Source organism: Ovis aries, chromosome 4 (assembly GCF_016772045.2).
Source record: "Ovis aries strain OAR_USU_Benz2616 breed Rambouillet chromosome 4, ARS-UI_Ramb_v3.0, whole genome shotgun sequence".
Taxonomy (NCBI): domain Eukaryota; kingdom Metazoa; phylum Chordata; class Mammalia; order Artiodactyla; family Bovidae; genus Ovis; species Ovis aries.
In genome coordinates, this window is record NC_056057.1 from 10,433,740 (window position 1) to 10,457,830 (window position 24,091).

The window sequence follows — 24,091 nt, forward strand, 5'->3', positions numbered from 1 at the left end:
ATTTGGCTAAGTTATATAATGTATCATAATTCTAACTTATAATATTGTATCCTATAAAAATCTAAGGCTAACTTAACCAGTAACTATATGGTAATTAAAACAAATATTATTTTCTAGTGTTTACACATTATGTCAAGTATTTTTAAGTGATAAACTCCATTTTCACTCCACTGATCTTTCCTTAACTTACTTCTTTTACATAATAGGCTCAACTCTAATAAGGTGATATCTAACTGAATTTACTAGTTGACTTTTGTCTATTCTGTGATAACTTTTTTGATAACTTACTTAAGAGTTCTGTTAATTTATTGCATTCCCCTGTTAGAGCATAAAATAGAGGCTAATTCAGGCTTTCAAATGAACATTTCTACATTCTTCTAGGTAATATCAGTGACATTTGATAATCAAATAAGATTTTCAGAGGTAAATGATGTTAGTGAATAAAATAGACAGTACATAGAACTACAGTTTACACTAATTGCTGTCAAAACCCGGATGGGCTCTGTTTCAGAGCTATTAAACTGAACTATTTGGTAGATTTATAGATTGTATCCTTGGTAACATTCATTCAGCTTTCCGCAAGAAAATAAATTTAAGCATGATTTTATGTACTGTCAAATTTAGTCGCAAAGTAACGAGGTTGAAGACAGAAGACAGAAATGTTTGGCTATATTTGCTGAGAAGTAATTGAATTTTAAGAATGACTCTGTTAAAAATACAAAGGTCATTTTCTGAGCATTTCCTCAGTAATAAAAGTAACATGTATTAATAGCTGAAAGCTACCTAATGAGTAAATAAGTAAAATTTACTTGTGTGTTTGTTCAGTCACTCAGTCGTATCCAACTTTTTGTGACCCTGTGGACTCTAGCCTGCCAGGCTCCTCTGTCCATGGAATTTTCCAGGCAAGCATACTGGAGCTGTTTGGCATTTCTGTTTTTTAAAATACAAGGCCGAGTCTAGTTTGTCCTTAGAGTAAATGTATATTGAAGTATTTTTTGAAGCTCCGTTAGAGACTCATCACTTCTAAGGTAATTAAACTTGAATAGTCCACATCTCCTCTCACTCTACTTTCTTCCTAGGAGATGACATTTTCTCCCAAGGCTTCTGTCGGTATTTCTCCCTCTGGACTAGACTTCTCTGAACTCTATACACTTATATTTAACTGCCTATTTGAAATTTAATTTAATTTGAATTTAACTGCCTATTCTACCTCTAGAATATCTCATCATGTCTAAAATTAAAATCACGCTGTTAAACCTGTACCTGAGTCTCTGGTATTTCCTATTTACATGGAAGGTGGCACCAACCAACCAACATGGTAGACCTGGGACAAAAACTTTGACCTTTCCTCTCCTTCAGGCACTGTATCCCAATGTCACCAAATTTTCAGTCTGACCTCCCAAATCTCAACTTCTCCCTTTCTCTTCATCTCCACTGCAGCCAGCCGTGGCCTTAGCTGCATAATCTCTTACTTGTACTTCCCAGTACCCTCTTTGCTAGTCTGCCCTTCCCTCCACTCTTGTCCTATCCGATTTCTTTCTCCATACTGTAGTCAGAAAGATCTGTTCACATCTAACTGTGACAACCTTTTCTTCCTATGGCAAATTTTTCACTGGCTTCCTGTCACTCATAAACTGATGATAGGAGTGTTATTTAGAAGTTCTCTATGGACTGCATGCATACTAAGTCGCTTCAGTCATATTCAACTCTTTGTGACCCTATGGACTGTAGCCCTCCAGGCTCCTCTGTCCATGGGATTCTCCAGGCAAGAATATTGGAGCGGGTTTCCATGCCCTCCTCCAGGGGATCGTCCCAACCCAGGGATGGAACCTGTGTCTCCTGCAGCTCCTGCACTGCAGGTGGATTCTTTACCACTGAGCATCAGGGAAGCCCCTGTATGGCCTAGTCCCGGCCTGTTTCTTCAGCCTTGCCCAAAGGGTCCTCCTGGTCTCCTGGTCTTCCGGTCCCTGGAGACCTTTTACCTAGTTAGCTCTCACTCATACCTCAGATGTTCACTCCAGGCCATTTCCCCAGTCACCTCCTCTGACCTCCCTAAATGGAAGTCTGCCTTTTCTTAATGCTGCTTCTGACAGTGCTGATTTTTTTTAATGTGTTGGTTTTATTTATTGACTTTCTCTTTACTAGACTTTACATTCCGTGGAAGCAGGAATTGTGCCTGTTTTCCCCTCCCATTGTATCCCTACAGCTTGACATAGTGTATGGCACATAAAAGACCCTCAATAAATGTTTGCTAAATGAGCGATATGACAGAATCCAAGGCTAGAATTTAATTTGTTTATATGTAAATAAATTATAGCAGTTCTTTTCTCCCTTTATTTAAAAATGTTTTAATGGAGACCTGAAAAATAATCATACTGTTCCAAGAAAGTTTAAACTTGTTAATTACAAATATACCTTGTTTTATTGCACTTCACTTTGTTGTGCTTTGTAGATGTTGCATTTTTTACAACTTGAAGATTTGTGGCAACCCTACCTTGTCAGATGATGGTTAGTGTTTTTTAGCAGTAAAGTATTTTAATTAAGGTACTGTAGTCTTGTTAAGTGTGCAATACCATTATAGTTTTAAAAAAAGCCAATGTAGTGTAAACATAATCATTACGTGTACTGGGAGACAAAAAAATTTGTGTGACTTGCTTTGTTACACTGTTTTGTTTTATTTCAGTGGTCTGGAACGAAACTTGCAATAAGTCCAAGGTATGCCTGTGGTGACCTATCAAAAACCTCAGATCCATTTAGCAACATTTCCCAGAATACACTGCTATGCAGAGCTTTTTACTTGCTGGATTTTTCTTCTTTGTAATCTGACTCCTATTTCCAATCTTATCTTCCATCTCCCCAAACCAAAGTATAGTACCCTGGAACTTTACAGAGCTGTTCACATCTCTCCATTGTACTTCTGTGACTTTGTACCTATGGAAACACACTCTGTCTTCATTGCATACCTGAATCCTAATTATCCTGTAAAACCGCCAAATATATTGACTTAATATGGTTGAAAAAAGCCTTCCATATAGAGTTTCCACAGATATTTGTATTTGGTTTGTAAAATGATGTAGAATGGGCCTTTGGTAAATAACTGACTCTGTGTTACTTTTGACCTGTTCTTTATTGAGCTGCACTGGAAAGAACACAGACTTTGGATTCACAGAAATTTGTTTCATATACCTTATATCTGTTTGAGCCTGGCTAAGTCACATAATTTCCCCAAGTCCTGGTTTCTCCACCTCAATAATGATTGGGAAGTTTGTTAGGAGGAATGAGTGAAATAATATGTGTTAAACACCTGGCAAAATCATTGGATATATCAGTTTATTGTTTTTAAAGGTGTGACTCTGTATAACATAGATCACTTGGCCGTTTTTAAAGTATTCATAGTAGAAAGATAACCTTTTTTAGTTAAGCCGGATTCAGGCTCACATAATGTATAATTTACATCAAATTCCCTAAAACTTTATAATCATAATCCCTTAAGAAGTTCTTTCTGCTTTCAAGATGTTTATCAAATGGATTTTTAGAAGTTGATGGCATTTTGACATGTTTATTATGAACTATGTAAAATTTTACAACTTGATAGTGGTGAGGCCAGTTGTGAAGTTATATGTTATTCTTGAAAGAATAAAATGGCTTAATCAAACTTTTACCAATAAAAATTCAGTAAATTCCAATGATGTGTGAGCCATCACTTTTAATTAAGAGTAGAAATGCCTGAAATTTTTGGCCATCTTGTTAAATATTGACATGGTGGTAAGCCATGGTAAATTATAAAAGTTTCAATTCTGTTTAAAAACATGAATGGATATAACATGCCTAAATATGTCATTTGTAATTACAGCTTTGCTAACAAATAACTTTTCTTCCTAGAGGACCCATAGCTGTGTGATTTAGTCTCTCTTTTGTTATTATGAAGCTCTTAAAACAGCACCATGTTTCTCTGTTATTTGAGATATCCATTCCATTTGTCTTAAAGACTGGGACAGGGAGAAATTACTTGAAGCTTGGATGTCCAACCCAGAGAACTGCTGCCAGCGATCAGGTGTTCAGATGCCAACACCACCACCAAGTGGGTATAACGCCTGGGACACACTCCCTTCTCCAAGAACGCCAAGGACAACCCGCTCTTCTGTCACCTCTCCAGATGAATTAAGTTTATCGCCTGGCGATTTGGATACCAGTTTGGTACGGTTTTGTACTCAGTGTACTTCTCATAGTTTTAATTTTAACGTTTCATGGAGCCTCTAGTTGTATTCTTATAATTGAATCCTGTACCCTGCTTAAAGGGCTCAATTATTTCATGCTTTGGTTAAATATTTCTTATCAGAGACTGTTTTTGTGATCTCTGAGTTATAGATTGAAAAACAAGTGGGCTTTCTTTTCTCTTTTAAAACAGGAAACATTAAAGGTTTTGGCAAAACTGTTTATGATGTTTTCACTGAAAAGCTCCACTTACTTACAGTTTTGAACAAGCCATATTGAAATATTAAAAGTTGAGTTTGTGTTAGGCACCTAAAACCAAAAATACAAAAATATTTTTATATTTTTCAGAATACATTTATAATATGTTGATAACTGTGTTTCAATGAAGCTTCTGGAGTTATTCATCCAGATACATCTCCATAATAAATATTTGCTTTTTATTGAGACACAGTACTGCTGTTGTGTCCATTTTTAATTGTCAAACCACTGATGCACTGATATAGGCAATTTTTATGCTTCTTGAATAATTCAGCTGATCAAAATACATGGTAAATATGAATATACTCCAGATTTTATCTGGACCTTCTTCGAAAACAGCATCCTACTTCTGTAATTCACATCTGTAACATTTTAAAGTTTGATTCTCCTAGTTATGTATAGAAGATACAAAGCTTTGTAGCATGATTTGCTGGGTAGAAACACTTAAATTGCTACTCTGAATATGCTGAGTTGCTGTATTGAAAAAATAAAGTTACTTTTTATTTTTGTAGATTTCTCTGGGTTGAGTATAGGGTGAAGGACACCATATTGAAGTGGTTATCTCACAAGGAGCAATTTGATCTTGACCTGAATAGATTGTAATGATTTGTTTCTTATGTTTCCTTTCAAAACAAATAGTTGCACATAAGTTTAGAATTTAAGAATTTAACTTTTGCATTAAAACATTTCAATCCCACAGTAATTTATAATGAGTTAAGCCTGATATTTGTTATTTAGTCAAAGACAGGCATGGTAATTTTAACTTCCCTTATAATTTTGAAACACTTTATATAATTACTGGCATTTTTTGCCATGAATTAATGAACAAAGGAATGTTCTCCATCAAGAGTATGACTTTGTTGAAGTCATTTTTCTTCTTCATTTTCAGTGTGATATTTGTATGTGCAGTATTTCAGTGTTTGAAGACCCAGTGGACATGCCCTGTGGACATGACTTCTGTAGAGGATGCTGGGAGTCGTGAGTATATGTGCAACTTCGTATTTCTTACTACAGGATAGCACTCGGATTTCGCAGTAAAACCGCTTGCTCTCAATATTTAATGATAGGGATTATTTATATTGGTTTTAGAGTTACACTGAAATGTATTATATTTTGCTACTAAACAAAGATTTTGTTTTTATTTTGCTGTCTTCCCATCTTTATTAATTTTATAAAATTGTTTAATTTAGTAATTAAGGTTATTTAGCTTAATGTGAGGTACTGTGGGGAAGAAAGCAAATATAAGAATACAGATATTTAAAATTCTTTTCTAATCAATTCAAAGTTATATGACTCTTCTAGGTATGATTGGTCTATATTACAAATTGAAATTTTATTTTCCTTCTCATGTTTATCTCTGTTCTCCTTTCCATTACCTTGCCAATTTATGTTTTCTCACCATCCACTAATTTTACTCTAATGTACTTTTCAAGAGAGGTTTATAAACGGAATGGAGATGATCAGTGTGATGAGCAATATGATATCAGGTTATCCCTGGAGACACATAAATCTATTGATTGATGACCTAAGCAAGGCATGTCATTAGTATTTAAGACAAAAGTTTTAAAACTATTCTTTCAAACTATATAAAAGTTTTTAAAACTGGGTACCAAGTGTAGGGAATTGGGGAGCACCATGTGGGGTGAGACAAGGACCTGAAGACATTTCCTGGTTTTCTTTTATTAGTTACTGTGTCGTAGTATAATTAACATACAGTAAGCCACATATTCAAATTAAATAATTCAAAAAGCTCTGACTCCATATACCATACAGTGTCATGAAACAATCAAGTTAATGGCTATACTCATTACCCCCCAGTGTTTCCTCATTTCTCCCTGAAATCCATCTACCCGTCTCTTCCTGCCTCCATCTTACACTGGCACCACCACCTCCACCACCCCGCTCGACTTCCCGTCTGTGGGCTAACACTGATCTTTCTGTCTCTCTGGGAGAAGGAAACGGCAGCCCACTCCAGCATTCTTGCTTGGAGAACCTCATGGACAGGGGAGCCTGGTGGTCTGTGGTCCGTGGGATCGCAGAAGTCGGACACGACTGAGCACACAGCTCAGCACCTTTTATCTGTTTTCCAGATTGGGATGTAAGGCAAGATTTTATTTGGAGGGGGAAATAAAAGAACCTTTTAAAAAGGGTTTTAGAAAAACAGAATAAATAAAATTATCTGGTTTTTCTTTTTAAAACATAGATTAGATTCTACTCTTGAGTCTAATTAGATAGGATCAAATCGATGTAGTTGATACACATAAATTAATTGGCAAGGGTTGGAGCTCATAACACAAAGCAAACTTTGACCTAGTTCTGAGCACAGAAAATCCTCCATAGGTTTAGTACTTTATTTAGCTTAAAATTGTCAACTGAATTGCATTAGGAAGTATTCTTTGGGTTCTACCAAGTTTGATATTGTTGACCTTCATTTCTCTATAAAGTTGAATCCCCCTAAGAGATTTACTTGAGTTTTTTTGAAATTTTTTGACCTTCCTCGCCAAACTCCTATCACAGGAACCATCTCACATACTCATGACAGACTAGCTGTGAGAAATTAGTGATAAGACTTAAATTTGAAAGACTGATTGTTGTTTTCCATGGTCCGTTATCAGCCCATCTAGTGCCCTCCTCACTCCTACCATATCGTTCTTATCCAGTCAAGTATCTGCAGTATCAGTAAAACACGTTCCAGATTGAGTGATTCTTCTGTGAATGAAACAATTTTAAAATTAATTGCAGTCCTTTCATTGGCACATAGAAAAGAAACTCCCCAGTCTAAGAAGCAAGGAAGAATTTTTAAGGGCCCTTAGATAGTTTGAAACCTCTTATCTTACTCTTCTCTACCCCCTTATCTCATCAGTCCATACATATGCTTTGAAGCATCTGTGCCAAGGGCTTAAATGAAAGAAAAATTAGTATTTTTCTGTCCAACCTAGAATATCCTTCCTGCTACTTATTAGTTGTTGATTTAAGTAATCAGTAACCTCCCTGTGCCTCAATTTCCTAATCTATAAAATGGTAACGGTGGTGTTACTTTATAGGACGGTTGCCAGTTAATTGTTAATTGGCTAAGTACATGTAAAATGCTTAGAACAGTGCCTGGCACATAGTAACCACTCAGTCAATGTTAATTATTAGATTCTTACTAAGCTTAGTAATGAACAGTGGAGTGGGAGCTTAGGATATAATCTGTGAAGCTGATCTAAAGATAAAAATATAAGTCAAGTTTGATCTAGATTTCCCTCTTTTACTAACATTTACCAACACTATGTTATACTTCTAAATTTAGGGAGAAATTGTATGTTGCTGAAAATTGATAGCCTGGCTCACAGAGAAATTATCTTTTCTTCAGTAAGTTCTTCTGGGTTCTGTCATTTAATTCTCCAGAAATAGTTAAACCTGCTCTGATGTATTGTAGTTCAGTTCAGTTCAGTTGCTCAGTTGTGTCCAACTCTTTGTGACCCCATGGACTGAGGCACGCCAGGCCTCCCTGTCCATCACTAACTCCCGGAGTTTACTCAAACTCATGTTCATTGAATCGGTGATGCCATCCAACCATCTCATCCTCTGTCATCCCCTTCTCCTCCTGCCTCCAATCTTTCCCAGCATCAGGGTCTTTTCAAATGAGTCAGGTCTTTGCATCAGGTGGCCAAAGTATTCTAGTTTCAGCTTCAGCATCAGTCCTTCCATTGAACACCCAGGACTGATCTCCTTTAGGATGGACTGGTTGGATCTCCTTGCAGTCCAAGGGACTCTTAAGACTTCTTGAACCCACAGTTCAAAAGCATCATTGTTTTGCACTCAGCTTTCTTTATAGTCCAACTCTCACATCCATACATGACTGCTGGAAAAACCATAGACTTGACTAGATGGACCTTTGATGGCAAAATAATATCTCTGCTTTTTAATATGCTGTTTAGGTTGGTCGTAACTTTCCTTCTAAAGAGTAAGTGTCTTTTAATTTCATGGCTGCAGTCACCATATGCAGTGATTTTGGAGCCCCAAAAAATAAAGTCAGCCACTGTTTCCACTGTTTCCCCATCTATTTGCCATGAAGTGATGGGACCAGATGCCATGATCTTAGTTTTATGAATGTTGAGCTTTCAGCCAACTTTTTCACTCTCCTCTTTCATCAAGAGGCTCTTTAGTTCTTCTTTACCTTCTGCCATAAGGGTGGTGTCATCTGCATATCTGAGGTTACAGATATTTCTCCAGGCAGTCTTGATTCCAGCTTGTGCTTCATCCAGCCCAGCATTTCTCATGATGGGTGGCATCATAAAAAAATGGGTGACAGTATGCAGTCTTGACATACTCCTTTCCCAATTTGGAGGCAGTCTGTTGTCCCATGTCCAGTTCTAACTTGCTTCTTGACCTGCATACAGATTTCTCAAGATGCAGGTCAGGTGGTCTGGTATTCCCAACTCTTGAAGAATTTTCCACAGTTTATTGTGATCCACATAGTCAAAGGCTTTGGCATAGTCAAGAAAGCAGAAATAGATGTTTTTCTGGAACTCTCTTGCTTTTTCGATGATCCAGCAAATGTGGCAATTTGATCTCTGGTTCCTCTGCCTTTTCTAAAACCAGCTTGAACATCTGGAATTTCACAGTTCACGTATTGCTAAAGCCTGGCTTGGAGAATTTTGAGCATTGCTTTACTAGCCTGTGAGATGAGTGCAATTGTGTGGTAGTTTGAGCATTCTTTGGCATTGCCTTTCTATGGGATTGGAATGAAAGTTGACCTTTTCCAGTCCTGTGGCCACTGCTCACTTTTCCAAATTTGCTGGCGTATTGAGTGCAGCACTTTCACAGCATCATCTTTCAGGATTTGAAATAGCTCGACTGGAATTCCATCACCACCACTAGCTTTGTTTGTAGTGAGGCTTCCTAAGGCCCACTTGACCACATTCCAGGGTGTCTGACTCCAGGTGAGTGATCACATCATCATGATTATCTGGGTCGTGAAGATCTTTTTTGTGCAGTTCTCCTGTGTATTCTTGCCACCTCTTCTTAATATCTTCTGCTTCTGTTAGGTCCATACCAGTTCTTTCCTTTATCGAGCCCATCTTTGCATGAAATGTTCCCTTGGTATCTCTGATTTTCTTGAAAAGATCTCTAGTCTTCCCCATTCTATTGTTTTCCTCTATTTCTTTACACTAATCACTGAGGAAGGCTTTCTTATGTCTTCTTGCTATTCTTTGGAACTCTGCATTCAACTGAGTATATCTTTCCTTCCTCCTTTGCCTTTCGCTTCTCTTCTTTTCACAGCTATTTGTAAGGCCTCCTCAGACAGCCATTTTGCTTTTTTGCATTTCTTTTCCATGGGGATGGTCTTGATCCCTCTCTCCTGTACAATTGCATGAACCTCCGTCCATAGTTCATCAGGCCCTGTGTCTATCAGATCTGGTCCCTTAAATCTATTTCTCACTTCCAGTGTATAATCTTAAGGGATTTGATTTAGGTCATACCTGAATGGTCTAGTGGTTTTCCCTACTTTCTGCAATTTAAGTCTGAATTTGCCAATAAGGAGTTCATGATCTGAGCCACAGTCAGCTCCTAGTCTTGTTTTTGCTGACTGTATAGAGCTTCTCCATCTTTGGCTGCAAAGAATATAATCAATCTGATTTCAGTGTTGGCCATCTGGTGATGTCCATGTGTAAAGTGTTCCCTTTTGTTGTTGGAAGAGGATGTTTGCTAAGACACCCTCTTGGCAGTTCTCTTGGCAGAACTCTATTAGCCTTTGCCCTGCTTCATTCTGTACTCCAGGCCAAATTTGCCTGTTACTCCAGGTGTTTCTTGACTTCTTACTTTTGCATTCCAGTCCCCGCTAATGAAAATGACTTCTTTTTTGGGTGTTAGTTCTAGAAGGTCTTATAGGTCTTCATAGAACCATTCAACTTCAGCTTCTTCAGTGTTACTGGTTGGGGCATAGACTTGGATTACTGTGATATTGAATGGTTTGCCTTGGAAATGAACAGAGATCATTTGTTGTTTTTGTGATTGCATCCAAGTACTGCCTTTCGGATTCTTTTGTTGACTATGATGGCTACTCCATTTCTTCTAAGGGATTCCTGCCCACAATAGTAAATAGAATGGTCATCTGAGTTAAATTCACCCATTCCAGTCCATCTTAGTTCTGTGATTCCTAGAATGTCAACGTTCACTCTTGCCATCTCCTGTTTGACCACTTCCAATTTGCCTTGATTCATGGACCTAACATTCCTATGCAATATTGCTCTTTACAGCATCGGACTTTGCTTCTATCACCAGACACATCTACATCTGGGTGTTGTTTTTGCTTTGGCTCCATCCCTTCATTCTTTCTGGAGTTTTTCTCCACTGATCTCCAGTAGCATATTGGGCACCTATTTTCATGTTTCAGTGTCCTATCTTTTTGCCTTTTCATACAGTTCATGGGGTTCTCAAGGCAAGAATACTGCAGTGATTTGCCATTCCCTTCTCCAGTGGACCACATTTTGTCAAAACTCTCCACCATGACCCGCCCGTCTTTGGTGGCCCCACGCACATGGTTTAGTTTCATTGAGTTGGACAAAGCTGTGGTCCATGTGATTAGATTGGTTAGTTTTCTATAATTGTGGTTTCAATCTATCTGCCTTCTGATGCCCTCTTTCAGCACCTACCGTCTTACTTGGGTTTCTCTTACCTTGGACGTGGGGTATCTCATCACGGCCACCGCTACTGACCTTGGCTGTGAGGTGGCTCCTCCTCTCAGCCGCTCGGCACTGCAGCACCGTGCTGATGTATTTAGAATACATAAAATTTTAAAACATCATCATATATTAACTATATCTGTGTGCATTGTGCACTGTGACAGGGGACTATTAAGATAAATTATATCTGACATCACAGGGAACCTGTTCAGAGCTAAAAGGAAGCGATTCCTGCTTTGTTGAAAAAGCAACTTTGTAGTTAGCAGTTCTCAAATGTTTAATCTCAGCATCCCCTTACACTATTAAAAATTCTTGAGGACATTTTTCACATAACTAGAACAAATAATTCTAAAAATTGTATAGAAATACAAAAGACCCTTAATAGCCAAAGCAATCTTGAGAAAGAAGAATGAAGTTAAATTTGTCACACTCCCTGATTTTAAACATTACTGCAAAGATCCATATAGTCAAAGCTATGGTTTTTCCAGCAGTCATGTATGGATGTGAGAGTTGGACCATAAAGAAAGCTGAGCATCGAAGAATTGATGCTTTTAAACTGTGGTGTTGGAGAAGAATCTTGAGAGTCCCTTGGACTGCAAGATCAAACCAGTCAATCCTAAAGAAAATGAACCCTGAATATTCACTGAAAAGACTGATGCTGATGGTGAAACTCCAGTACTTTGGCCACCTGATGCAAAGAGCTGACTCATTGGAAAAGACCCTGATACTGGGAAATAATAGTTTGCAGGATGAGAGGGGATGACCGAGGATGAGATGTTTGGATGGCATCACCAACTCGACGGACATGCATTTGAGCAAGCTCTAGGAGATGGGGAAGGACAGGGAAACCTAGCATGCAGCAAAGAGCCAGGCATGTCTGAGCAACTGAAGAACAACAGTGCTGCAGTTATCAAAACAGTATGGTCCTGACCCCAAAACACATAGCTCTATGGAACAGAATAAAAGAGCCCTGAAGTGAGCTCACACTTACATGGGCAATTAATCTGCGACAAATGAGGACAGAATATGCGATGGAGAAGAGACAGTATTTTCAGTAAATGGTGCTGGGCAAGCTAGACAGTCACGTATAAAAAAATCAAACTGGACTGCTTTTATATACCATGCAGAAAAATATATTCAGAATGTATTAAAGGACTGTAATGTAAGACCTGAAACCATAGACTTCTAGAACAAAACGTAGACTGTAAAGTCTTTGACATCAGTGTTAGTGATTTTTTTTTTTAATATATATCTCCTCAGGCAAGGGGAATTCACACTTCAAAAGTTTCTTTCTTCTTTTTCCATGGGAAATATTATTAATAATCAAACCCTCAGTAAAATTTTATAATTCTTTATTCTGTGCCCAGCACCATGTAGATATTTCACATACATTATATCATATAGTCTGAAAGCAACTCTGGGAAGTATATATTGTTACCTCTGTTTAATAGATAGTGAAATTGAGGCACAGACCGTTACATGATAATTACTTAAGATCGTACAACTTGTTAGCGACAGACCTGGAATTCTCTAATTCCAAATCTTGCTCTTGACCACTTAATTGACCTTGGGTTAGATTCCTGTCACTTTCTAGGATGTCTTTTCCCTACTACCTCAACCAGTGTGCCTAGAGTAGGACATGAAACACATTTTAATGTTTATCTAATTAAAATATAAGAGGAAACCTTTTCTTCTAAAAGTTACACTATATTACAGTGCCATCTCAAAAATCTCTTGAATTTTGTGTGGCTTAATTCTGTACCATTGCTGTCTTTTTTAAAGGCGTAGAATATTGAGAATTGAATATGACCTTTCTAAATCACTTATTTCTAAATATTTACTCTTAAATATAGTGTTTCAAGTTTTTAAAGAGGACAAAGCAAACAAATGTAAAAAATGTATAAAACATAGATGCGTATAAATAAATAGTCATATAGTGAATGGCAGGGCAGATAATAAATGCTCAGTGTTTGAATTATTTGAGTTAATGTATTATAGTTGATATTGCACACTTTGTTTATTGGTGTGTTTTAATTATACTCTTAACAGAAAATTCAGCATCAGGAAAAATTCTTCGAATGTGCAAATAAATTGTATCCTTGCTTTTTTTCTATCAATTGACAATTTTATTAGGTTTCTGAATCTGAAAATTCAAGAAGGTGAAGCTCACAACATTTTCTGCCCTGCATATGATTGCTTCCAACTTGTGCCTGTGGATATAATAGAAAGTGTAGTTTCTAAGGAGATGGACAAACGATACCTACAGTTTGATATTAAGGTATGTTGCCAATTATCTGTGTAATCTCTACAATTTAAATTTTATTAAACCTATATTAACAATTTTAATTTTTTGTTCTGTTTTTGAAAGCAAAGTAATGAACTTTGGCTTTTGTCTCTCAGTTGGCCTAAATTAAAAGTTTTAAGCTAAAGTATTGTTTTATAATCATGATAGAAGTAAAAATGAAAAGTGGCAATAGTAGTTTACCAGAAAATAAAACTATTGTGCAGAACTATTTGTTGATTTGCCTGTTGAACTTTTATAACTAATTGGTCAAAAAAAATTCATATTAAATAGTAGCTATTTTAAATTTTCTAAATGACATATTTTTACTCCTCAGTATAAATATTTAGAAATAAAGATTATCAACCTGGAAATTTATGGATTTTTTTTTATATTTCAAGTAATCATTTCATATAATAAATTATAATGTTATTTCATCTTTTTCCCTTATCTTCTTTATTTTCACTCAGGAGTTATTCATTACTATATGCAAATCTTTTTTGTGGGATTTAATAGACATGTTCAGATTTTTTTATAGTCTGAACCTTAATATATTTTTAAAAAAGAAGTCCTGCTGTTTCTTTAACATAGAAAGTATCATAATATTGGTTTCTTTACATTTTTCATTACTGTGATAAAATACACATAAACTTTACCGGTTTAAACAGATTTAAGTGGCCAATTTGTTGTTATGAAGTACTTTTACATTATTGTGCAACCATCATTACCCTTCATGGTAGAATTTTTTTCATCGTCCCAAACTGAAACTCTGTTTCCGTGAACACAAATGCCCCATTTCCCCTTCCCATAGCCACCAGTAAGCACTGTTCTACTTTCTGTCTCTATGTGTTTCTAGGCAATTTATATAAGTGATGGCAGTGGTGGTTTAGTCACCAAGTCATGTCTGACTCTTGCAACCCCATGGACTGGAGCCTGCCAGGCTCCTCTGTCCATGGGATTTCTCAGGCAAGCATACTGGAATGGGTTGCCATTTCCTGCTCCAGAGGATCTTCCTGACCCAGGGAAGCCTGGTGGAATCATATAAGTAGAATCATACAGTGTTTGTCCTTGTAAACCATATTATATCCATATAATGTTATATTATTTCATGTAAGTGGAATCAGTATTTATCCTTATGTGCCTGGGTTATTACATGTAGCTTAATGTCTTCAAGGTTCATTCCCATTGTAGCATGTATCAGAATTTCTTTTTAAGGTTGAATAATATTCCAATAATGTATGTAGCACATTTTGTTTATCCACACTTTCATCCATGGACATTTGAGTTGTTTGTGCCTTTTGATTAATGTTAGTAATGCTCCTTGGAGAAGAGAATGGCACCCCACTGCAGTACTCTTGCCTGGAAAATCCTGTGGATGGAGGAGCCTGGTAGGCTGCAATCCATGCGGTCACTAAGAGTCGGACACGACTGAGTGACTTCACTTTCACTTTTCACTTTCATGCATTGGAGAAGGAAATGGCAACCCACTCCAAAATCCCAGGAATATGGGAGCCTGGTGGGCTGCCATCTATGGGGTCGCACAGAGTCGGACACGACTGAAGTGACTTAGCAGCAGCAGCAGCAGCAGTAATGCTCCTGTGCATATGGGTGTACAAATATCTATTCCAGTCCCTGCTTTTAATTATTTGGGGTATATATTGCAGAAGTGGAATTACTGGATCATAGGATAACTCTGTGTTTGTAATGTTGATTTTTATGTATTATTAAAGTACCATGTAGAAATTTATTATTCTAATACAGCTAATCCTCAAACAAGATTCTATTTATTATAATTATTTTCCATCAGAAAAGTGGCATATTGTGAGAAAGCATTTTTAAATTACACATTTTCTGTATGAATAGTTGCATTTTTACACTGTCATCAATCTACTTGGTTCTTAGATTAAAGAATATATAAATTTTAAAAATTATTACTAAGGTAATTGCCACATTTTTTCCTTCTTATTTAATACATTCCAGTACTGTTTTGAGTATTTCTTGAAACTGACTACTCTTTGTTTTTTCATTTCATTCTGTTTCATTTCATTCATTCTGAAGTAAACTGACATCGGGTACACTCTATTAGAATTGAGAGTTAACATTTTTTTATGTTTTGTTATCGCTGTTTAAACAGGCCTTTGTTGAAAATAATCCTGCCATTAAATGGTGTCCTACTCCAGGCTGCGAAAGAGCAGTCAGACTGACAAAGCAAGGATCAGACACCTCTGGGTCTGACACACTCAGCTTCCCCTTGCTCAGAGCTCCTGCTGTGGACTGTGGAAAAGGACACCTCTTCTGCTGGTCAGTACAGCACAAGTTGGAATAGCCTAGTCACCTTGCTGACAGTTTTTCAAGAGACTTTGTATTCTGAATCGTGCCTTTAAGTTGCAGTGTTTTTGATACCATTATTATTCATTAAAAAATGTATTCAGGACGGGGCGGGGGCGGGGAAAAAAAATGTATTCAGTAGCGATAGTTTACATTTACGGTGTGCTTGATGTGTGCCAACTACCTTGTCAAAATGTTCAAATATTGAATTCTCCCAACAGTGCTGTGAATGGAATGCTGTTATTATACCCATTTCACAGATAAGGGAATTTAGACACAGAGTGGTTGCCCTGGGTTATATAGCTAGGAACTGGCAGAAATGAGATTAGACCCTGTCTCTGTTTGATGCTAGAACCCATGAACTTGAACTTTAATACCAAATTACTGACCTTAGATTAGATAATATTTAGAGTTTGATATCTTTTCTTAAAGTAGAAGTGTCTAGCAGTGGTACTTAACCAGGGATGCCCAGAGTCTAATATAAGACAGCTTTTCCATATTTTCATTCTAGACCCCAACAAGTGAAATTCTGATTTAGTGGATTTTGGAGAAAAAAGTCTTATGTGATTCTGTTGCACAGTCCCAGTTAGAAGCCACTTGATGTATCTTGTGTTTTATATAATTTCTATTGCCTGATAAGTACTTAGTAAGTATGAACTGATGATAAATCAGTAATGGATGTATAGTCAGTATGTGTAGTCACTTGACTGTGTGTTTGTCTAACATCAGCATTATACTTTATTCAGAGTAGTTTCAATTATAATAACTTTTGTTTTTGTTCAATGATCAGAGGAAGAAATAGTATTTGTAATGCTTTTTACTCATTTCCAGATTTATTACATATGCAAGGATATATTTGAGGTGGATATAAAACACTAATCTTTAGTTAGTATACCTATCAGAATCCAAAGTCAAATGGTAGCACTGCTAGATGGTAAGAAGGCATAGTTATAGAAATATCCCTACCATGAAAGATCTATTTCTTACACTCATCATCATTATCATTAGCTAAAACTATTATTTGAACTGCCAACCTATATATAGCAGTGAATTCTAGGTCAGGTGTCAACAACGTAGTGTCTGCACCAATTTTTTAAAATAAAGTTTTGTTAGAACACAGCCATACCTGCTCATGTTAGTTTGTTTACCTATCGTCTGTGGCTGCTTTCAGACTGTGACAGTATCGAGTAGTTGTAGCAGAGACCATGTGGCCTGCAAAACTCAAAATATTTACTATCTGATCCTTTACAGAACAAGTTTGCTAGGCTTCTGTGCTAACTGCTTGAATATAGTGATTAATAAAAGAAAAGCAGTGTTTACTACTTTCATAACTAAATCAGATTCAACAAGTAAAATGGCAACAAAATACTGAATAAATATTTAGAGTATATCTATATACCTATATCCACATGTGGTAGTTTTTCACAACATTTAAAAAACACATGCCTAATTTTTACTTTTGGGCTTCCCTAGTGGCACAGCTTATTAAAAAGCAAGACATTACTTTGCCAGCAAAGGTCCATCTAGTTAAGGCTATGGTTTTTCCAGTAGTCATGTATGGATGTGAGAGTTGGACTATAAAGAAAGGTGAGCACCGAAGAATTGATACTTTTGAACTGTGGTGTCGGAGAAGACTCTTGAGAGTCCCTTGGACTGCAAGGAGATCCAACCAGTACATCCTAAAGGAAATCAGTCCTGATTATTCATTAGAAGGACTGATGCTGAAGCTGAAACTCCAATACTTGGCCACCTGATGTGAAGAACTGACTCATCTGAAAAGACCCTGATGCTAGAAATGATTGAAGACAGAAGGAGAAGGGGACAACAGAGGATGAGATGGTTGGATGGCATCACTGACTTGATGGATATGAGTTTGAGTAAACTCTGGGAGTTGGTGATGGATGGAGGCGTGGCGTGCTGCAGTCCATGGGGTCACAAAGAGTCATACACGACTGAGCAACTGAACTGAAGTGACTCAGTGGTAAAGAACCTGCCTGCCAATGCAGGAGATGTGGTTTTGATCCCTGGGTTGGGGAGATCCCCTGGAGGAGGAAATGGCCACCCTCCCCAGTATTCTTGCCTGGGAAATCCCATGAACAGAGGAGCCTGGTAGGCTCCAGTCCATGGGGTCACAAAAGAGTCGGATACTACTTAGCAGCTGAACAGCAGCAACAGATTTTTCATTTTATATGTTTTATTATTCAGTGGTTGACCCTTAATTCCACTTCATTATCCCAGCAGAAGAGAGAAGGATCCAGCAACAGAAATGGGAAGTGAGTTAATGAATATACATAAACTTAATTATAGATAAATTATCCTTAGATGAATATGAGTCTACTTTATTTAAAGTAAGAGTATTTAAAATAAGGAAATAAAAGAACTTATTTGAAGTTAGTTTCTTGAGAAACTTAAGTTCTAGTACCTTGAAGCACTCCACCTAGAATGTTACTAATTATGTACTATCCTTTGGAAAGTCATTTTCTGAGCTCTCTTGTTTGTGTAAGCGTCCCTTGTTTAGAAAAAACTGATTAAGAGGGTTTTTGAAGAGCCTACAAAAATGGAAACCATACTTTAGTAAAATGTTTAGAAAATAGAAAACACAAATTAGTAAAATATTTAGAAGATAAGACGATAAACTTTGATTTCTGTGGTCTAGTTTTTATTAGTTTTTTACTCAGGATTAGTTTTTATGTTCTTTTATTCTTCCCCACCTCTCTTTGTATACTATAGGTAGCAAGTTTGGATTAACTGAAAATATGGAAACTAATAGAGAAACCTACCAAGATAGATTAGATTGTAAAACATACATACGCATACACATACATGATGCTATAAGCTGTACATTTCTAGTGTAGTGTTTAGAGACATATGTCAGCTTACTCCTTCTCATACCCAAAATATAGGCTGGATATACTCAATCTCCATTGGAAACTATATGCCAAAATCACAGGCCCTACTTGGAATTTTATCCCAGTTTAAGGGGTCTGTGAATGGCCACGTGGATTTAAGATGACGCTTATTTACTCCTCCTGGTGGCAGGATGGTAGGACTAAGCAAATAGTATCATCATTTTCTAACACAGCAATTTAAGACTTAACCTTGTTACTTTTCAGTTTTGAAATTCCCTAAGCTCTAAGATTGATATATGTAGGTATATGATATATGTATTTGCTAGGATTTTTCTGTTGCTTCACTTCTCTGACCATTAATTGGCATTTTTTGTTTTTACATAGCTTCCTACTCATATTCACTGACTATATTTAGAGCTTTGCCTGTAGTCAGAAATTCTAAGAAAAAAAGAAGTTCTAAGTAGAATTCTGCTGCCCTTATCTCGTGTTTCAAAGACAAAAAATCTGCCTCATGCAAAAGGAAGCTTTGCAAGAGAGATCTTTATAAAATAAAAGCATGTGATTCAGGGTTTGCTTCTTTCTTTCTCCCAAAAGTTCAAAAATATTTTCTAAATATGATTGCAAAAACCATCAGAAATTCCAATAATAATTTCTTCTTTTTAAGAACTGAATGTGACAGAATCAGCTGAGAGCTGTCCCCAGGATATGTCTGCCTGGATAGAATGAATATATTCATTGTTAGGAGGGAAGGTGGGAGTAGGCATTTTTCTTCCCACCACAGGATAGCCCTTTCTGTTCTAACTTGTTCACCAACAAGTTCTGTGCCCTTAATAACTGAACCTAGAATGCTTTCTGCCACTAGCCTATATGATGACAGTTTGTCAAAGTATTTGCCACCAGTCATTGGTGTCTTGGTTAACCCTTTCTTCACGAATTTAGCTTTCCAGTATCTGCAGAACTTTCCAGTATCTTCATTGCTTCTATCAGAATACTCTCTCTTCCTACACATGGCGAGATCTAGATTATCAGTCACCTATTAACGTCTGACAACATTGTCATTACTGTGCTTTGCAGAAGTTCAGCCTTGTTTTCTCTTATGCCTTAGTTTTCAGAGAAACTTAGTAGTATTCAATGGCAACACTTTCTCATTCGTGGTTTTTGCTCTAGCTCCTCCTTTATTTATAAGCTTCTTTTTATACCCACTCTTAGCATTGCATTGTAAAGTGGTAGAAACTGTGCCAACGGGCTGTAACACTCAGACATGATCACACTGATTAGGCTAACCATTGAGGAAGCACCTGTGCCCTCCTGTGAGGTTCTGGAAAAGAAAAACTGATACTGCCCTCTAATGCAGCATGGCCTCAGTGAGCCAAGCCCACTAAAAGGCCAAGTACGGCCTTTTGAAGACATGGCATTCATTTTTTTCAGACTCTATTTGAAAGCAAAGGACTTCTTCCGCCATTTTTTTTTTTTTCTGTCAGAAAATGTGCTGACAGCACAGTCAGTCATACTGATTCTACTAGAAAAAAAATAGTGAATATCCCGGGGGAGGAGGGAAATCCTAAACTTATTGAAAATAATTTATTTTACTGACTTCATTTGTTTTATTTTAGATATTGCAGATTTGTAAAATTTCTGCACTTTGGTTTTTTATGTTCATTTGGGTTTTTTTGATGATTCATGAGAAATGTAGATTCTATATTCCATTTTCAGACAACACATGGAAATACTCTTCTTAGATCTGTGGCGTATTTCTTACTCTAATATATGTGTCAAATTAAAATGAACAGTTATCACAGATATCCCTTACATTTCTGGAAAGCAGAGTTGATTTTAATATGTGCTAAAATATATACTGAATACATCTACTTCTACTTTTAATCAACGCAGTATTTTTTTAAAGGTTGTTAAATTATAGCTAAGTAACTAAGGATCTATATAAAACCAGTTTTGGAAGATTTCCCAAATACCAGCTATGGTAATAATCAGAAATCTAAGAAAATTATTCTTTCAAGATGTACGTAGTGATCTTTTCAGGTATACAATTTGATGGCATTAAGTACATCCGGTGTTGTGAAACTGTCATCCCATCCATTTTAGAACATTTCTATCATCCCAAACAAAATCTCGGTAAGAGATTTCTCTAGAGATAATTTCTCTAGATTATCTCATTTAGATTCTCCCATTAAGCAGTAACGCCCCATCCTGCCTCCCTGCCACATCTCCTGGTAACCATCATTCTACTTTTCGTCTCTATGAATGTCCCTGTTCTAGTGGAGTTGGACAGTATTTGTCCTTTTGTATCTGGTTTATTTCACTTAACATGTCTTCAAGATTCTCTCCATGTTATAGCATGTATCAGAAGCTCATTCCTTTTTATGACTGATATTTCATGTGTGTGTGTGTGTGTATATATATATATATATATACACACCTTTTTATGACTAATACTTCACTGTGTGTATATATATATGTGTATATATGTTAATTGTTTATCCAGTCATATGTCAGTGAACAGTCTAGTTCCCATCTTTTGACTGTTGTGAATAATGTGATGAGCATTGGCATAAAAGTTTGAGTCCTTGTTTTCAATCCTGTTGAAACGAAACTCTTTGAGGAACTATACCAAAGTGTTTTCCGTAACATCTGCATCATTTTACATTCCTACCAGCAATGCACAGGGGTTCCAGTTTTTCCACATTCTTCCATACACTTGTTCTGTCTTGTTTTTCAAAAATAGTAGCCATGGATATGAAGTAGAATTGATACATTCTTAACACAGTGGAATGTTACCTCATCATTGTTTGTAAGACTCTACCTGTCAGTTGGCATGTCTTCTTAACAAAGCTAAATTGTAAATAAGATTTTTGTTTAAAATGACACTGGTGATGATAATGGTGATGTTGGCACCTATAGATTGCCTTTTTCTTTCCCCAAAATGATGTTTTGTTATTAGCTGTAACAATTTGTCCTATAGAGTATAATATATTGAATTAAACAATTTGTAAAGGCTCTATGTCATTTTTAATGTTTGACATTTATATGCCTGTAGAAAGAATATATAATTAAGTTACAAATGATACATTGATACTGTTTTTATTATTTAAATCAAAATTTGCCAAATGCCAGTAGAACCGAAAATCAGGATTTGTCAAACACTTGAAAGTAAGTTAGATTGCCCTTGCTGTGACTTGGGAATTCAGAGGTAAAAGTAGTGACAAGAATGTAATGTAAAATAGTACTTCCCAAACTTTAAAATGCAGAAGGGTCATATGGTGATTTTGAAAAGAGGCAGATTCTAATCAGTATGTCTTATGCAATCTGCTCCTCTGCAGGTAAACAAGCTCCCAAGTAATGGCAGTGCTGTTCCCCAGGGGAACACACTGAATTGCAAACATTTAAATTGTTAGTGAGACAGAACTTAACTGATAAAAATATCTTTACCGCTCTTAAGGCCTGCCTGCGTGCTACGTCACTTCAGTCGTGTCCAACTCTTTGCAACACAGGAGATGTAGGTTTGATCCCCGGATGAGGGAAATACCCTGGAGAAGGAAATGACAATGCACGCCAGCATTTAGAAGGCAAGAATGCGGGAGGAGGTTGTCATTTCCTTCTCCAGGCTGTCTTCCCCACCCAGGGATCAAACCTACATCTCCTATGTCTTCTGCATTGGCAGGAAGATTCTTTACCACTAGCACCACTTGGGAAGTTAAAGGACTGAATTATAAATATTAGTTAATCTGTTTAGAGCTTTTTAAAATGTGTGAATAAATGCACTGCTGAAGGAAAACTCTGGCCTAGTGTTGCCGAGCTGTAGAGTCATGCTTGCATTCCTCTGCTGAAATGCTTCATCTTTCAGTGGCTGCTGTGCCTCAATGTTCTCAACTTTACATTCAAAACAGTACTTCCCACCTGCTCTTTTATCTTGATGTTGATGAAGAATGTTTTAAAATTGCCTTTTCCATGTTTTCCTCTTCAGGGAGTGCCTTGGTGAAGCCCATGAGCCTTGTGACTGCCAAACGTGGAAAAATTGGCTACAAAAAATAACTGAAATGAAACCGGAAGAACGTAAGGGGAATTTTAGATAGCTGTGTATTTTCTAATAGCATTCCAAAGATAATGTGGTCCTGTTTCTTAGTCTTCGTTTCTAAAGTTTTCAAGTTTGTTAATGCAGAGCTCCCCTTTTAAGTCCTCTAGCCAGTATCATTTTGGAGATCTCAGGGGGAAGCATAGACAGGTTCCATGTTTCTAACAGACTTATTAGGACTCCAAGGTAAACAAAGTCACTCTAAGTTCTGCTCTTGTAGTCCTTCCCTTTTATCCTGGAGTGAGCTCACCAGCTTTTCTAGACTTCATGGGAAGAAATGCATGGTCTGTACTGAGAGGAAGCTTCCAGTGGAGGGTAAGGCAAGTCAATTTCTTGCTATTATGTGGTTCTGTAGATTTACTTAGATTAAATACGATGTCTGTTTGACTAGTTTTTAATGCGATGTCTCTAAGTATAGTATCTCTGTTCATCCTCACAGAAATGCTATGAGACTGATGGCAGTTATGCCATTGCACAGATAGGAAGCTAACAGATTGGATTGAGTGACACAGGGCAATTAGAATAGGTTTGAATTAGCCTTCCTAATAGCAGTTTCTATGTTTGACAGGTAAATATATCTGCTTTGCCATAATTTTTTACCCCGACGTATTTTATGACAACTGTTTTCTTTTAAATTAATATAAATTAAAACTCATTTGGAGTTTTTTTACTTTTTTAATATTGGAGTTTGAGGTATTACGAATCAGGATTAAGAATTCACATGGTTCATCTACACGTATTATGAGCAAAGCACGTAATAAAGATGACATCAGTCTCCAGGGAGTACAGAGGCTAGTAGGGAAGCAGTCAGATATTACAGTTAGCTGTCATATGGTAGCTAACATAGTTAGGTTAGACAAGAGTACAAAAACAACTAACTAGGTTGGGGACAGAGGTTGTTACGGAATCCTCCTGACAGCAGCAAGATATGAATTGAGTTTTAGCATATCTGCAGAGGCATATCTGTCAGCAGCTAAAGCAATACTGGAAGAGGCTGGCTGGCAGCCTTGAGTTCCTCAGGTTTGTATTACTATTACATTGGACAGTATACCATTGCCTGAGAAATGGTTCTCAGCATTTGATATTCACAAGGTGATATTGTGCACCAGCTCGGGATTATTCAGATCCATGGAAAAGAGACAACTTCGGTAGACTAGAATACCAGTTTATTAACTGACCATGAGAACGATCTCTTTGATGTGTTGAGAAAATGCATGTCCTCTAAACAGGAGCAGAGGCAACTGGGTAGTCTTAGGACATTTTATAGTGATATCTGATTAACCATTGCTTTCCTAAACATTGATCGTTCAGTCAGATATCTTCTGAATACCTGCTTCCCAAATCAGGAAGGTTTGTGTAGATTGTTCTTGGTCCCCTGGTTCATTGTCTCTCTCCTCTGTGT

At 36.9% G+C, this 24,091-nt stretch overlaps 1 protein-coding gene across 5 annotated transcripts in view; it reads left to right on the forward strand.

The window, feature by feature from the left end:
* The window catches only part of ANKIB1 (ankyrin repeat and IBR domain containing 1), a 155,719-nt gene that overhangs the window by 102,683 nt on the left and 28,945 nt on the right, over nt 1–24,091 (forward strand). For all 5 annotated transcript variants that reach the window (XM_004007711.6, XM_015095182.4, XM_042249131.2 and 2 more), the window contains 5 exons: nt 3,989–4,197; nt 5,363–5,451; nt 13,278–13,422; nt 15,560–15,726; nt 22,582–22,670. In XM_004007711.6, coding sequence (XP_004007760.1) covers nt 3,989–4,197; nt 5,363–5,451; nt 13,278–13,422; nt 15,560–15,726; nt 22,582–22,670 — 699 coding nt within the window. The remainder of the gene's footprint in view (nt 1–3,988; nt 4,198–5,362; nt 5,452–13,277; nt 13,423–15,559; nt 15,727–22,581; nt 22,671–24,091) is intronic.